This window comes from Saccopteryx leptura, chromosome 3 (assembly GCF_036850995.1).
Source record: "Saccopteryx leptura isolate mSacLep1 chromosome 3, mSacLep1_pri_phased_curated, whole genome shotgun sequence".
Lineage (NCBI taxonomy): Eukaryota > Metazoa > Chordata > Mammalia > Chiroptera > Emballonuridae > Saccopteryx > Saccopteryx leptura.
The window spans coordinates 289,209,357-289,224,521 of NC_089505.1; the positions used below are offsets into that span (position 1 = coordinate 289,209,357).

Consider the following 15,165-nt stretch of genomic DNA (forward strand, 5'->3'; position numbering starts at 1 on the left):
CCTGACTTTTGTTTTTTGGTTTTTTGTTTTTGTGACAGAGACAGAGAGAGGGACAGATAGGGACAGACAGACAGGAAGGGAGATAGATGAGAAGCATCAATTCTTTGTTGCAGCTCCTTTAGTTGTTCACTGATTGCTTTCTCATATGTGCCTTGACTGGGGAGCTATAGCAGACCAAGTGACTCCTTCCTAAAGCCAGTGACCTTGGGCTCAAGATGGTGAGCCTTACTCAAACCAGATGAGCCCGCGCTCAAGCTGGCGACCTCGGGGTTTTGAACCTGGGTCCTCCAGGTCCCAGTATGACACTCTGTCCACTGCACCACCGCCTGGTCAGGCTGTTTCCTGACTTAAAATTCATTGAAGGTGTGAATCTAATGAACAAGGTGAACTGAGGAATAGAAGCACAGGCAGGGTCGCAGGGAGCAGAGGGACAGCTGTCAAAGGGAAAGGGGATGAGGGTACGGATCCAAGGAGGTGAAAGGATTAGTGAAATTATATATACATAGCACATAGATACAGATAACAGGACAGCAAATTCCAGAGGGAAGGGAGGAGGGAGTTAAGGGGTGGGGTGTAATGGGGGGACATGTGGTCGGGGGGGGGGTTGAGGGTGTTATATTGTGTGGGACACTTGAATCCACGTTAACACAATAAATTTAAATTAATTTTAAAAATTTCATTGTAGGAATCTTTCTTGCCTTACTGTTCCGTGATTCTAACATTCCAAGGAGTTCTATGTAAACACACATAAGGAAAAGACAAACCTCCCTTCAGTATCTGAAAGTGTAGATCAGTGATACTAAAGCATGGGAAAGTACCATAAAAAATCCTCTTGACTCAATGACCACTGGTTAACTCTAGCTATCATACAGAATAGTGAGGAGCTAGCTGTCTGTGATCAAATGATTTTTTAGAAAGCTTGATTAAGTGTTGAATATTTTTTGTTTTGGTTTTTGATACTTTTTTGTAGAAAAATATACATAGCAAAACTTACTATACCATTTCACATAACATTAAATTTACCATCTTAACCATTTTAAGTATATAATGCAGTAGTGTTAAGTATTAATATATTCAATTGTTGTGCAACAGATCTCCAGAATTTTTTCATTTCACAAAACTGAAACTCTATACCCATTAAACAACTCCTTATTTCCCTCTCCCCCATCTACTATCATTTTCGCTTCCACCAGTCTACTTTCTGTTTCTATGAATTTGACTTTAGATACCTCATAAGTGGTATTTGTCCTCCTGTGGATTTTTACAAATAAGTGTATAATTCAGTGGCATTAAATATATTCACATTGTTATGCAACCATCACCACTATCCATCTCCACAACCTTTTCATCTTCCCAACATGAAATCTGTACCCAGTAAGCAATAATTCCCCATTAAGTGAAACTCTGTACCCATTTAAGCAATAACTCCTCATGAGCCAGTTCTCAGGCCCTGGTATCAACTCGTCTACTTTATAAATTTGTCTATTCTATGTCCCTCATATAAGTGAGTCGATACAGTATTTGTCCTTTTGTATCTGGCCTGTTTCACTCAGCATAGTGCTTTCAAACACTGTGGTAGCATATATCAGAATATCATTTTTTTTAAGGCTAGATAATATTCCATTGTATGTATATACTACTTTGTATATACATTAATCCCTTCCATATTTGGGTTGTTTCCACCTTTGGCTACTGTGAATAATGCTGCTCAACAGACAATAACAAGTGTTGGTGATAATGTGGCAATACTGAAACCCTGGTGCAAAGCTAATATGAATGTGCAACAGTGCAGCCACTAAGGAAAAAAATATGGTGGTTTCTCAAAAATTAAAAACAGAACTAGCATATGATCCAGTAATTTCACTTCTAGGTATATACGCCAAAATACTGAAAGCAGGGACTTGAACAGATAATTGTATGACAAAATTCATTTCTGATAAGTCAGTCATCCTAATGCAGGAGTCGGGAACCTTTTTGGCTGAGAGAGCCATGAACGCCACATATTTTAAAATGTAATTCGTGAGAGCCATACAACGACCTGTGTACATTAGGCATTATCCATTGATAATTTGGTGTTGTCCCGGAGGACAGCTGTGATTGGCTCCAGCCATCTGCAACCATGAACATGAGCAGTAGAAAATGAATGGATTGTAATACATGAGAATGTTTTATATTTTTAACGTTATTATTTTTTTATTAAAGATTTGTCTGCGAGCCAGATGCAGCCATCAAAAGAGCCACATCTGGCTCGCGAGTCATAAGTTCCTGACCCCTGTCCTAATGGGCGAGAAGTGACATCTCATAGTGGGGTTTCTTTTTTTTAATTTAAAGATTTTATTTATTTATTTATTTATTTATTTAGAGAGAGAGAGAGAGAGAGAGAAGGCAAGGAGCAGCAGGAAGTATCAACTCCCATATGTGCCTTGACTGGGCAAGCCCAGGGTTTCCATCCAGCAACTTCAGCATTCCAGGTTGATGCTATATCCACTGCATCACACTACCACAGGTCAGACCTCATAGTGGTTTTGACTTACAGTACATTTCTCTAAAGATTAGTTTTCACATGCTTATTGGCCATTTGTTTATTTTCTTTCAGAAAATGTCTAAATAGTTTTTTTGGGTTTTTTTTTTTTTTTTGTATTTTTCTGAAGCTGGAAACGGGGAGAGACAGTCAGACAGACTCCCGCATGCGCCCGACCAGGATCCACCCGGCACGCCCACCAGGGGGCGACACTCTGCCCACCAGGGGGCGATGCTCTGCCACTCCGGGGCCTTGCTCTGTCACGACCAGAGCCACTTTAGCGCCTGGGGCAGAGGCCAAGGAGCCATCCCCAGCGCCCGGGCCATCTTTGCTCCAATGGAGCCTTGCTGTGGGAGGGGAAGAGAGAGACAGAGAGAAAGGAGAGGGGGAGGGGTGGAGAAGCAGATGGGCACCTCTCCTGTGTGCCCTGGCCGGGAATCGAACCCGGGACTTCTGCACACCAGGCCAACACTCTACCACTGAGCCAACCGGCCAGGGCTTCTAAATAGTTTTTAATCAAGCCTAAAGATATACGTTCAAATGAAAGAAATTCCTTAGGCACTCACATTTCTGCAGCATGAGCCACTTGCTGCCTGAGATTCACAGCAAAGCATGGACACATTTAATATAACGAAGGTTTTACTCATTTCTCTCAAAAAGTCTCCCCATATAACATGGGACAGTTCACTTTATTAATCAGCTCTTAAATGTAGGTTAGTGGAACCATCCTACTCTTCCAAAACTCAATAAAAACACTCAGAAAGACAAGTTCAGGGGTGGGGGGAGGATTAACAATACCAAAAGGAAGCACATTCAGTAAAACAGTCCACTAAAAATGTCTGGTTTGGGACAAGTCCATGTATTGATTACCATTATCACTAAAGGGTAATGCTTTCCTAAACTTTACTACCAAGAGGGTATGGCCAAGTCAACCACTGACATCTGCTCATCCAAAACCAGTAACTCTCTTTAGCAAATACTTCCCAATCTTTGAATTTCCAAGACCAGTTTTACCCTAAAATTACTCTATTAGCCAAACAGCTGATATTCTTAAAGTAAAATCTGATCCCAATCTACATTAGATATATAACATATATAATATATAATGCTCAGAAAGTAGGCAGACAGGAAAATATTCAAACAAAACCAGTCCCAATTTTGTATTAGAGAATTCTGACTGTACTACCTATCTGTCTGCTTTCAATCATTATTTATCATGCATCCATGAAATACAGGGACTCTCCTACATGTTTAGCATCTATCAGCAAAAGACAAAGATCTCTGCCTTTATGTAGTTTATATCCTACTGCCCTTCGATTCACTTTGAGATTGGTATGTGTGACAACCAGTGATTTGTTCTTGCAACTATCTGCAATAAATCTGACTATAAATATATATAATACATATTTTCTGATATAGATGTGTGGGAATTGAAAGTATACAGAAAATTTTAATTACAGTAGTCTTTGAGTACTGTACATATGTAAGCTCCATAAGCCTAAAAAACTTCTGTATTTCTTTCAAGCATCAATAACCAGTAAGTAACTAAAATGACTGTGCCTGAAATAATGAGGGCTTTCCTCATACTGACAGTTTGGCCATTCTGAACACCTGCAAGATAACTACTTCTATTCCAACCTTAGGGGGTTTTAACAGTCAAGTGACGACTCAAATTTCACTATAATTTATAGAGACTGCTTTAGATTTTTTTTAAAAGCAAAATAAAATAGAAAATAATCAATCCTAGTCAACTAATAACATTTTAAATGTCCTAAAAGTAGTATACAAAGTATTAATCATCTGCATATTAAATTTGGAGTTTGAGACTATCTAGACATGCACTGTCCAATATGGTAGCCAACAGACATGTGATTATTGAGCAATTAAAATACGTCTAAATTGAAATGAGTTGTAAGTATAACATATACAATGGAAAAAAAGAATGTAAAATACCTCAACAATTTTTAAACTTGACTATATAATAAAACGTTTTGAATAAAATTAGCAAAAATATATTAAGTTCTTTTACTTTTTTAACATGGCTACTAAAAAAAAATATTATTTTTGTAGTTCACATTATTATTTGGACTGCATTTAAGACAATAGTAGATTGCTCACAGAGCTATCACATATACTACAATTATACTCAGACTTATGTATTTATTCATTTCTTAGCCTATACTGATCAACATACGATATAACAAAAAAAAATCAAACATACCAAACATTTTTATATAAAAATAAGAAAAGCTCAGAATCTAAAGTGAAACTGTTAGCAGATCACTTACAAATATTTGGATGGCCACTGTGTGCAGGGCATTCAATCCATAAGTAACTTGTTCTGCCACCCTTCAGCAACAGAAGGGTCGCATACTCTATATATAGCTAATAAGGCATTGTGCTCCCACAGTGTGCCTGGCACCACGCTAGGCACTTTCACTGACTTGTAATTCTCACAACTACCCTATGCAGTCGGTACTATTAACACTAGAGAATAAAACTGAAGCAGACAGGTTGCGGAACCAGGATTCCAACCAAGCATACTCCATCCAAAATCACCAAACATTTTTCCAAGTAAAAAGAGTACACAAAAACGTGTCATTATCTTTACAGGATTGTGTTTTTCAGTTGAGTGTGTACCCATTACAAAAAGAGTGGAATAGATGGATGGCTTTGCTTCCTGCTCTCAATGGCAGGTTCAAGTTAACCACATAGATTAAATCTCTGATCTTAGTACTGGTTTTTTCTGTGCTCCCTTTCCCAGAAAGAACCTACCCCACCTCTCTGGTCCAATTACTGTATGTCCTTCAGGATTATTTTAGATATCACCTCCTGCATGACAATAGACTTCCTACCATTGAGTCTAGCCACCCCTCCACCCTATGCTTACCCCTATTGTAGCACTTTTCACACTCCATTGCCACTGTCCTAACTACATAGATTGCTCCTAAAGGGGTCTATTATATTCACTGCTTATCCCCAATGCCTAGAACAGTGCCTAACATTAGGTGCTCAATCAATATTTGCTGAACTATCTAACCCTCTGACCCAGCCAGTATAGCTAGAGTAGAATATTAAAAGCAAACTTAGTGGTAGGAGGTGCTAACCCACAGGCAGAGAGACAAGTTCTAAACTTCATGAAATTTATGACAGGTCAAAAGAACAATATAATGCTCAGAAACAATTAGGATGACCCCCCAAAAAAAGGGGGAGTAAAATCAAAATCTATTTAAAACGATCATTTGCCCAATTCAATTTTATTGCTACAAATTGTTTGAAATCAGATTAATTTTGACAATTTCCAGAATTTAAAGACTCCAGTTACTTTTAAAATCATTTAATATAAAACTAGTTACACTTTTTAAAAAAGTTTCAATGCATTGCCCCAAGTCTGAGTGCTCAGGCCTCCAAATGACAGAGGCAACCATGTATCTATCCTTTAAGGTGTTTATTGGAAGCGGATTTCACATACAATTCAGTTAACACAATTTGTGTACTTGCCACTAACTTTTCTAACCAGAATGAAAGGGACTTTCCTAAAGCCTTCCCTTTTCTTTTCCTAACTGGGAAACCGATGAAAAAGGTCCATCTTTAGCTCTTACCTCCACACTAATTCTGAAACATAAGTCCTAGGGTTATGACTGGCAAAATAGTTTCCTGTAAATTCTATCATACAGTAAAATATAAGGAAGAACTTCAATCTTTCAGGTTTGAGGTTAAAAAAAAAATACTGATCATCTCCCTTGAGATTGCTGCTTTTGCTGATGTCTCAGAAAGCACTGCTGAGGCAAACATGCCACAGAGTCCAACCCCAAGCACGAAGAGCCTCCGATTGTTTGATACACCAATGGATATTAGTCAACGCGGCCCAACTCACTTTTCCCCTCTAATTTGCTTTAATTATTCCTCATACAAACCCTCAAGTTTACGCTAAGTTATGACCATATGCAATCTTCTCTTTATCCTTAAATCAGGCCTTTACCAAATGACTACTACTGCTTCAATCCCAACCACTAACATAAATTCTTTACAAATATTGACATCTAGTAAAGCCACACAAATATGGAAAAAGCCAGCCCAGTGGCTTAAAGAAATGGGATTCTGTTAATGCTGTGTATTTTGTTAACAACAGGCACTGAGCAGAATGGGAGACTCGAAAGCAAAAGACCGGATAGAATGCATGGGAGACCCCGCCCCGGTAAACTCGATGCCGATTCAAACAGTAACTTGGGTCTATCGCCTAGAATCGGAATCACTGAAACAAAGGCGTATACTACGGGAAGCAAGATGTCTGGAGAAAAAGAAATGGTTTGCATCTACAGAAGCCATACACCATCCTCCCACAGATCTTACCTATGGTGGAAATAAAGGTGGTATTGAAGGCATCATCCGAAAAACGAAAAAGGACGCAGGTCTTCCCCACTCCCGAGTCTCCGATCAGGAGCAGCTTGAAAAGCAGGTCGTACGTCTTCTTCGCCATTGGGAGGAGCGGCTCAGGCGCTCGCCGCCGGCGGCCCCAAGGGATCGGTCCCTCACTATGGCCAACTCCTCACTCGGGTGTTCTCAGGCCGGAGGACCGGGAAAGCGTGGGAAAAAGGAGGGCTCGAGAGGGCACGGGCGACCTACGATTGGCCTCGTCGAGGAAGCACCGACGGTGGCGGCGTCCGGTGCCTCCGAGGGCGGCGACCGCGGCTCCGCAGCCTCTCCCAGCCGCTCCGCCCGGTTCCGGGGAGTCGGTCGGGACAAAATGGCCTCCCCTCCCCCCTCAGGGCTGCTCGGCCGGGACGCTCCCACGGGCGAGCGAGCAAGCTCTGCTGTCGAGGGAGCGCGGCAGGCGTGAGGACAGTCTCTCGAGAGAGAGCAGAAACTCCGCGCTCGGACGCCGCGATCGCAGCGAGGAAGGATCCCGAGCCGAAGAGCTCAGCTACATAGCCACAAGAAGCTCAGCCACCGCGGCCAAAGCCACCTTTCCCCCGTGCCCTCTCACGCCGGCGTGCGCGCTGCCTGAGACGCACGCAAGGACGTACGCCCGCCCTTCCCTCGCGCCCTCGCCCGACGGTCCGCCTCTACGCACGCGCGCCAGAGTATGTAGGGGGGGACGCGGAGGGGGGGGGAAGGAGCGCTGGGCCTCCAGCCTCAGTCGAAGGCCAGATGGAGAAGGGAGAGGGGAGCGGCGAGACAGGACGAGGCCGCGGGCGCGCTCCCTGTGGCGGCCTGATAAGGTGCGCGGCGTTACGAGCACGCCCCGCGCGGCCTAGTGACTGCGCAGGCGCGGCATGCTAGAGTAGTCATTTAACCCTTTTCTGTCACAGTCTCCCACCCAGCTTTTCTGAGAATTAAGGCTCTGTGTGTCCCGGGGATCGAGCTGGTCTTGACACAGGGACGAACCTGGGTGACGCTGTGTTCCTGTGTAGCTGAACTTTGTAAACGCGAGAGGAAAAAAAAAAAAAAAGCGCCCTGGGTCATTTAATAGCCTCTTTGCCAAAACGAGACGCATCCTGGAGTGCCTCCCTCGTAGGATAGTCGTGACCGGAAAAATATTAAAGCAACATTCCGTTTTACCTGAGGAGCAAGAGTTTGACGTTCAAGAGATTTGAAATGGAAAAACAGGCCACGCTGCTCTGGCTGGCACGATGTATTGTGCCTTCCAGGGCGAGGAGAGAAAGGCTGAGGAACACCCGTGCGCAGGGAAAACCTCCTCCCCGAGTGCAACCCGGTGCTGTGCTCTACACGGAGAGCCCGCTCCGGGCCTTGGCGGTCCCTTTGGAACAGGGAGAGCCCGAGAGCGCTATACAGACCAGGCAGGTTCCCTCCCTCCCGCCAAAGTCGAACCACCGGCGTCCCAAACTGAAGGACAGTGAAGCCAAACCCTACCCGATGCTCCTCCTCCCCTTGCACTTCTTTTCATTCGCCTACACCCTGCCCTCTCTCCCATCAGTCTTATTTATACCTCCCCTTTCCTCTTCTTCCTTTCTGTGGTTTAAATATTCACACTACTGCCCTACCACTGTCAGAGTGCTTCATCTCTCCAAAGCATACCTAGGATGGCAGAGTAGTTGAACCTGGTCTGGTTCAGCCTGACACCGGAGAAAACCCCGAGACATCGGAGAAGCAAGAAACAGGGATGGAGAAAAGTAGAAACTACATTTTTACACCCCACTACCACCACCAAAATATTTGTGTACTTACTATGTAATTAAAATTAGTCTTTCAGGCAGTTAGGGTAATCATATTTCAGTCGCCCATGCTTTAAAGATTTGTTTTACATGCTTTCTTTACAACAGCCCCTGAAGCTTCATTACTAAAGATGCTTGTCTTTTTTTAGTCTTGTCACTTAAACGTTATTCTTCCAGTTGGGAATGTCTTATGATAATACCAACAATTAAAATAGGCTGGAAATCACAAAATGAGCTATGGTCAGTGTTTCACAGGTTTGTTATCAACTCAGAGTCAACATTGAGCACCTCAATATCTTCAGTGTTAGCTTGATTCTTTTCATTTTTCTTTTTACAGAGAGAGACAAGAAGGAAGAAAGATGAGAAGCATCAACTCGTAGTTGCAGCATTTAGTTGTTCATTGATTGCTTTGTAATATGTGGAGGGGGGGGTGTCTCCAGCAGAGCCATTGACCCCTTGCTCAAGCCAGCCACCATGGTGTCATGTCTATGTTCCCACATTCAAGGGGTTACTCTCAGGGTTTTGAACCTGGGTCATCAGCATTCCAGGTAGACACTCTATCCACTGCACCACTGCTTGGGCAGGTGATTCTTTATTTTCAAAATAAGTCCTATTAACTCAAAGCTCAGTGTGGTAAAGCATTTTAGAATTGTTATGGTTTTTAAATGTACACGGCCTAGATTTGGGGGATAATGCGAAGCTAAAAATGAAAACCTAAAAAGAAAAGAATTATCCTTTATATTAGTTGTTTTCAGCTGAAACTGACAGACTTGGAAAAAAGAATTAATTACACTTACTAACAAATCTTATTTATTATTGGGTCAGGATCTTAGAATTTTAGAGCTGTCATATCTTTTAAATGATAATTCAACTCATGCACATAATTTACAGAGGAGTCTAAGGCTTAGAGAGGTTGGGGACTTGCCAGAAATCACAGTTAGTGGCAAAACCAACACTATATGGGAAAGGGGAAAAAGAAAAACCTTCGCACGATATCATACAGCATGCAAGTGAGACTTGGGAGGCTCAGCCAGTACTTAATTTTTGGCCTCCCTAAAGTTAATTAAAGGTTTTGCTGGAGTGAGGCATATCTACAACCAAAGGCAGCTGGAGTGATCAAACATGGGAGATCCCTAAATCTAGAAAAAAACGAATAAAATGGAGGTTATGTAGGCCTAAAAGACAAACCTAGGGTTGTAAAATAACATTGGATAAAGGTTAAAACTAAGTGAAAGAAAATGACAACTTAGTACTAGCATAGAGTTTGTACCTTTTTTGAAATTGCTCTGTAAAAATCTAGTCCAAATATTTGCAAAGCCAAGGAAGAAAGTTGGTATATTTATATGTTTATACTATTAATTAATGTGTTATTTCTATATTTTTCTAGAAAACATGCAGCTGGCCAGCTCATAGTTCCCGTCTTCAGCTTCAACTCCCAGGAGCCGCTTTATAAGAAATCTCTGCCTCAAAAGGTATTGATTGATTCAGGATCATCTTTATCCCTCTTCCTATGTATATTTTCTAGTTGCTATACCTGATTTCTTCCTCTTTAATCTCCTCCGCCTCTTGCACTCTCTGTTCTTCTTAAGAATGGAGTCTTCCCTTGGATGGTAGCCCCACTGCTTTGTTATCAACTTGCTTTAAAACCTACCCCACCAGTCTCAGGGACTTTGCCTCTTTATATACTGTCTATTTGCTGTGTCCATATTCCCAGTCTCTTCCCAGGTACTTCCATGAGATAGTCACTACTGGTTGCCCAGAGGCTGCAACTTTTCTTATCACCATAGACTGCCAATATTCTGCTCTGCCTACATATCTTGATTTAGTCCTACCTCCCATTAGAGAATATTGCCCCCTGAGCATTCCCCAGCGCACTGGATATGTTTGTTCTAGTCTTCTCAGAACTGGCCTCCTCAGTAGGCCTTTAAGGGGCTCCTGGCCTTAGTCAATGATGAGCTTTATTTCCTATCCTAGCTTCCACACACAAGAGGAATAGTTTCCCATGGTTACTATGTATCTTCTTTATTTCATGCTTAGTTTAATGTGGTTCTTGCTCTGCAAAATACATTCTCTCCTCACCCCAGCTCCATCTCTTAAGCCTTCAGTTTGAAGGTCCTCACCATATCCTGGCTTCCCCAATACTCTTGAGAGAAGAAATTTGTTTCTCCTTTGAATTCCCGTAGCACTTATAAAAATCAGTTATGTTTCCCCCTTCTATTTCACAAGTAATACATATTTATTTTTAGATACTTAAAACCTACCAATAAGCAAAACAAAAATTTTTAACTATTAAAACTTCTACCCCCCAAAGGAATGGGTCCTGGAAGGGAGGGGGTAGGCATGGAGGAAAAGGGGAAGGGGAATACAGTCAGTAATATCATGAAAAGTTTACACAGGGACAGATGATTACTAGAATTAGTTGGGTGATCACATTGTAGGTATAAAAATGTCAAAACTATATTGTACACCTGAAACTAATATAATCAATATAAGATTGTATACCAACTATATTTAAATAAAAAAATAATTTGAAAAAAGAAAATTCTTCTACTCCTGGAGATAACCATTATTAGCATTTTAGTGAATAACCATGTGGATAGTCTTCTTTATTTAGACATACCTTATAACACATTGACTACATTTTATGAAAGATACTTATGTACATATTTTATTTTCTCAAATTGGAATCTCCTTGAGGGCAAAGTTTATATCACTTTGCACAGTGCCTTGAATATATTAGAAAATCAAAATATGTTTGTTAAAGGAAAAGGGACATGAAACTCAGAGATTTGATTTTTGTTTCCTGGAGAACTATATACTAATTTGTAGAAATGTTCCAAATGGGGAAAAAATGAAAATTCAAAAATGATGGAAAGATAAAACTTTTAGAGCAATGTTTTATTTATTTGTTTGTTTGTTTGTTTATTCATTTTAGGAAATATATGAAGAACTCACCTAACTACAAGATAAAGTTTTATTTCTGTGAAATCTTACTTCATAAGATTGATTCAAAAATTAAACAAGATAATGCAAATTAATGTGCTTCATGTAGCATAAGACTATGCAAACATAGTGATTACTATTTTTATTAAGTGGTAAGAGTGATGAATTGTGTCATAAGGAAAAGAAAGCAGAAAAATTATAAGTGAGAACATTTATGATCAAGCAATAAGCCATCCTGGAAGAAAAATGGTACCAAAAGAAGTTGAGCTATGAACTGGAATAGGTCAAAAGAAAGAGAAATGGAAGATTAAAACTGGGAGAAGCATGAATTGGAACTGACTTGTGTTGTAAATATTCAATGGTATCATCAAAAGCAGTAATGAGACCAAAAGAAAAAAATTCAATGGCTAAAGAAAATAAAACCTCCCACACACACTAAAAACTTCACATCATCAACTCTGTCATATGAATCTCAACTCATCTATGTTGGAGCAGTTGGTACAGTACAGTGGTTAAAAACATGGGCCTTGAGTTGGCTAAACCTAGGGTTCTATATCTGTCACCTGTTAAACAGGAGACCTTGAGTAAGTTACCTAATCTCTCTAAATCTGTTTCTATTCCATAAGGTGAAAACAAGATAGGGAAAAAAATTAAATTTATTTATTAATTTGAGAGAGAGAGAAGGGGTGAGAGAGGCTGACAGAGAGAAATATCAATTTGTTGTTCCACTTATTTATGCATTCATTGGTTGATTCTTCTATATACTCTAACCGAGGATTGAACCTGCAACCTTGGCATATCAGGACAACACTCTAACTAAGCTACCCAGCCAGGGCTAATGTAGAAATCACCATAGGGTTGAGCGAAGATCAAATGAGACAGTCTTTTGCCATTAGTTAATGTTCAGAAATGTTATTACTACCACAGAACTGAGAAAACTTTTTCCACTTAAGGATCAGGGGAGTACTGACAAGGTGAGGAAAGAGCTTCTCAGGGGGAGACTTAGAACCCAAATGGTACAGAAATCAATTCAGTGTTAGCTATTGCTCTAGAAAACTGTATCCTCAAGTGCCAAGTGTCAAGACCTAGAGAAAGACCCATCAGACTTAAAAAGACAATGACAAGCCCTAGCCGGTTGGCTCAGCAGTAGAGTATCAGCCTGGCATGCAGAAGTCCTGAGTTTGATTCCCAGTCAAGGCACATAGAAGAAGTGACCATCTGCTTCTCCGCCACCCCCCTTCCCCTCCCACAGCAATGGCTCGAATGGTTCAAACAGGTTGGCCTTAGGCACTAAGGATGGCTCCATGGCCTTGACTAAGGCACTAAAATAGCTATATTGCTGAGCAACGAAGCAGTGGCCCCAGATGAGCAGAGGATCGCCCAGTAGGGGGCTTGCCAGGTGGATCCCAGTCGAGGTGTATGCAAGTGTCTGTTTTTGCCTCCCCACCTCTCAAAAAAAAAAAGACAATGCGAAGAGGAAAATGCTTTAACCCTGTGTGAAGCCAAGAAATATGAAGCTACATTATGACTTATAAATTCATAGACTCATGACATGATATAATGAAGTCATAGTTGAATTCCTTTTCTATCTTAAACCCCTGTTCTATCTCATTTTAACTGATCATCTTAGACAATTACTAATCATTCAAACTTCAGTTTCTTCATCTGGAGAGTGAGGTTTGATCAGTAGCTGGCAAAGCAAGCTATTGTGAAAATTAAAATATTTCACGCAAAGAACCTGGCAGTGGGACTAGCAGTATCTTAAACATTGATTCTCCTCCCCCTATAAAATGTAAACCATCTAAGGAAGTGCTGTTGTATCTCTTATAATATCAAGCCTAGTGTCTTGTATGTAACAGGGGCTTAAGAAATATTAATTAGATTGATACACCTGCATTAGAAGAAGTCTTGGAAGCCATCTAAACTAACTTTCTGCTCCATGCAGAAATACTCTGACCAACCAATGGCCTGTCCAGCCTCTGTGTGAACTTGCTGATGACGAAGAGACTGACTGCAGGACTCAATATTTCTGACAGAGCAATGTTCACACACTGAATGTAATTGTGCTTCCCTGAAAACATCACCCATTTGCTTTAATTCTGTCCTTTGAAGTAACAGAATAAACCTTTACCCACATTCACATGATAGCTCTTCAACTATTTGAAGATAGCATTAGTGTTTTCCTCTGAACTGCTCTAAGTTAACTCTCTTCATATAAGACAACTCACAGATAACTATCAGCACCTCCATTCTGGTTTGCATATGACCCTCTTGGAATGTAGCACTCATAATTGTTCACTGTGCTAAAGTGGAGGACATAACCCTGTAGAAATGCCCAGATCAGGCTAACGGTAGTACAGGGGTCAGGAACCTATGGCTCACAAGCCAGATGTGGCTCTTTTGATGGCTGCATCTGGCTCACAGACAAATCTTTAATAAAAAATAATGTTAAAAATGTAAACCATTCTCATGTATTACAATCCATTCATTTCCTACCGCTCATGTTCATGGTTGCAGGTGGCTGGAGCCAATCACAGCTGTCCTCTGGGACAACACCACATTTTTATTGGATAATGCATAATGTACACAGGTCATTGTGAGGTCAGGAAGTAAACTTCCCTTCTTTTTTTTTTTTTTTCTGAAGCTGGAAACGGGGAGAGACAGTCAGACAGACTCCCGCATGCGCCCGACCGGGGTCCACCCGGCATGCCCACCAGGGGGTGACGCTCTGCCCACCAGGGGGCGATGCTTTGCCCCTCCGGGGCGTCGCTCTGCGGCGACCAGAGCCACTCCAGCGCCTGGGGCAGAGGCCAAGGAGCCATCCCCAGCGCCCGGGCCATCTTTGCTCCAATGGAGCCTTGGCTGCAGGAGGGGAAGAGAGAGACAGAGAGGAAGGAGGGGGGGGTGTGGAGAAGCAAATGGGCACTTCTCCTATGTGCCCTGGCCGGGAATCGAACCCGGGTCCTCCGCACACCAGGCCGACGCTCTACCCCTGAGCCAACCGGCCAGGGCCAAACTTCCCTCCTTTTAATCAAGTAGTCAGCTAGCTAATTGCAGACATTCTTTTGACAAGGAAGATGGCTAAAAGAAAAAAAGCTGAGTATCGTACTTTTCAGCAGGAATAGACAGAGGAATTCGCCTTTGTGGAGAGAGCAGTTTCTGCAGTGTGTCTAATATGCAATGATAAGATTGCATCAATGAAATAGTCAAATATAAAGCTGCACTTCGGCACACGCCATACTACATTTGCATGGAAATATCCAGCAGGGGACAGCAGGAAGAAAACATGTCAAGAGCTACTGTGCATGTTTGGACCCAACAAGGTGACTGGAATTTGGCTAGCTTTGCTGGTGCTTTAGCAATTGTGAGAAACGGAAAGCCATTCACAGATGAGGAGTATGCCAAAACATTCATGCTTGATGTTGCCAATGAACTTTTTGACGACTTTTCGGATAAAGACAAGATAATCAAATGAATAAAAGACATGCCTCTGTCGGCAAGAACTGTTCACGATCATACCATCAT

General features: G+C 41.6%; 1 protein-coding gene across 1 annotated transcript in view; it reads right to left on the reverse strand.

The window, feature by feature from the left end:
* RAB10 (RAB10, member RAS oncogene family) overlaps positions 1–7,697 on the reverse strand; it is a 76,309-nt gene extending 68,612 nt beyond the window's left edge. The window contains exon 1 of the mRNA XM_066378707.1: positions 6,875–7,697. Coding sequence (XP_066234804.1) covers positions 6,875–7,001 — 127 coding nt within the window. The 5' untranslated portion in view covers positions 7,002–7,697. The remainder of the gene's footprint in view (positions 1–6,874) is intronic.
* Between the last annotated feature and the right edge of the window lie 7,468 nt (positions 7,698–15,165).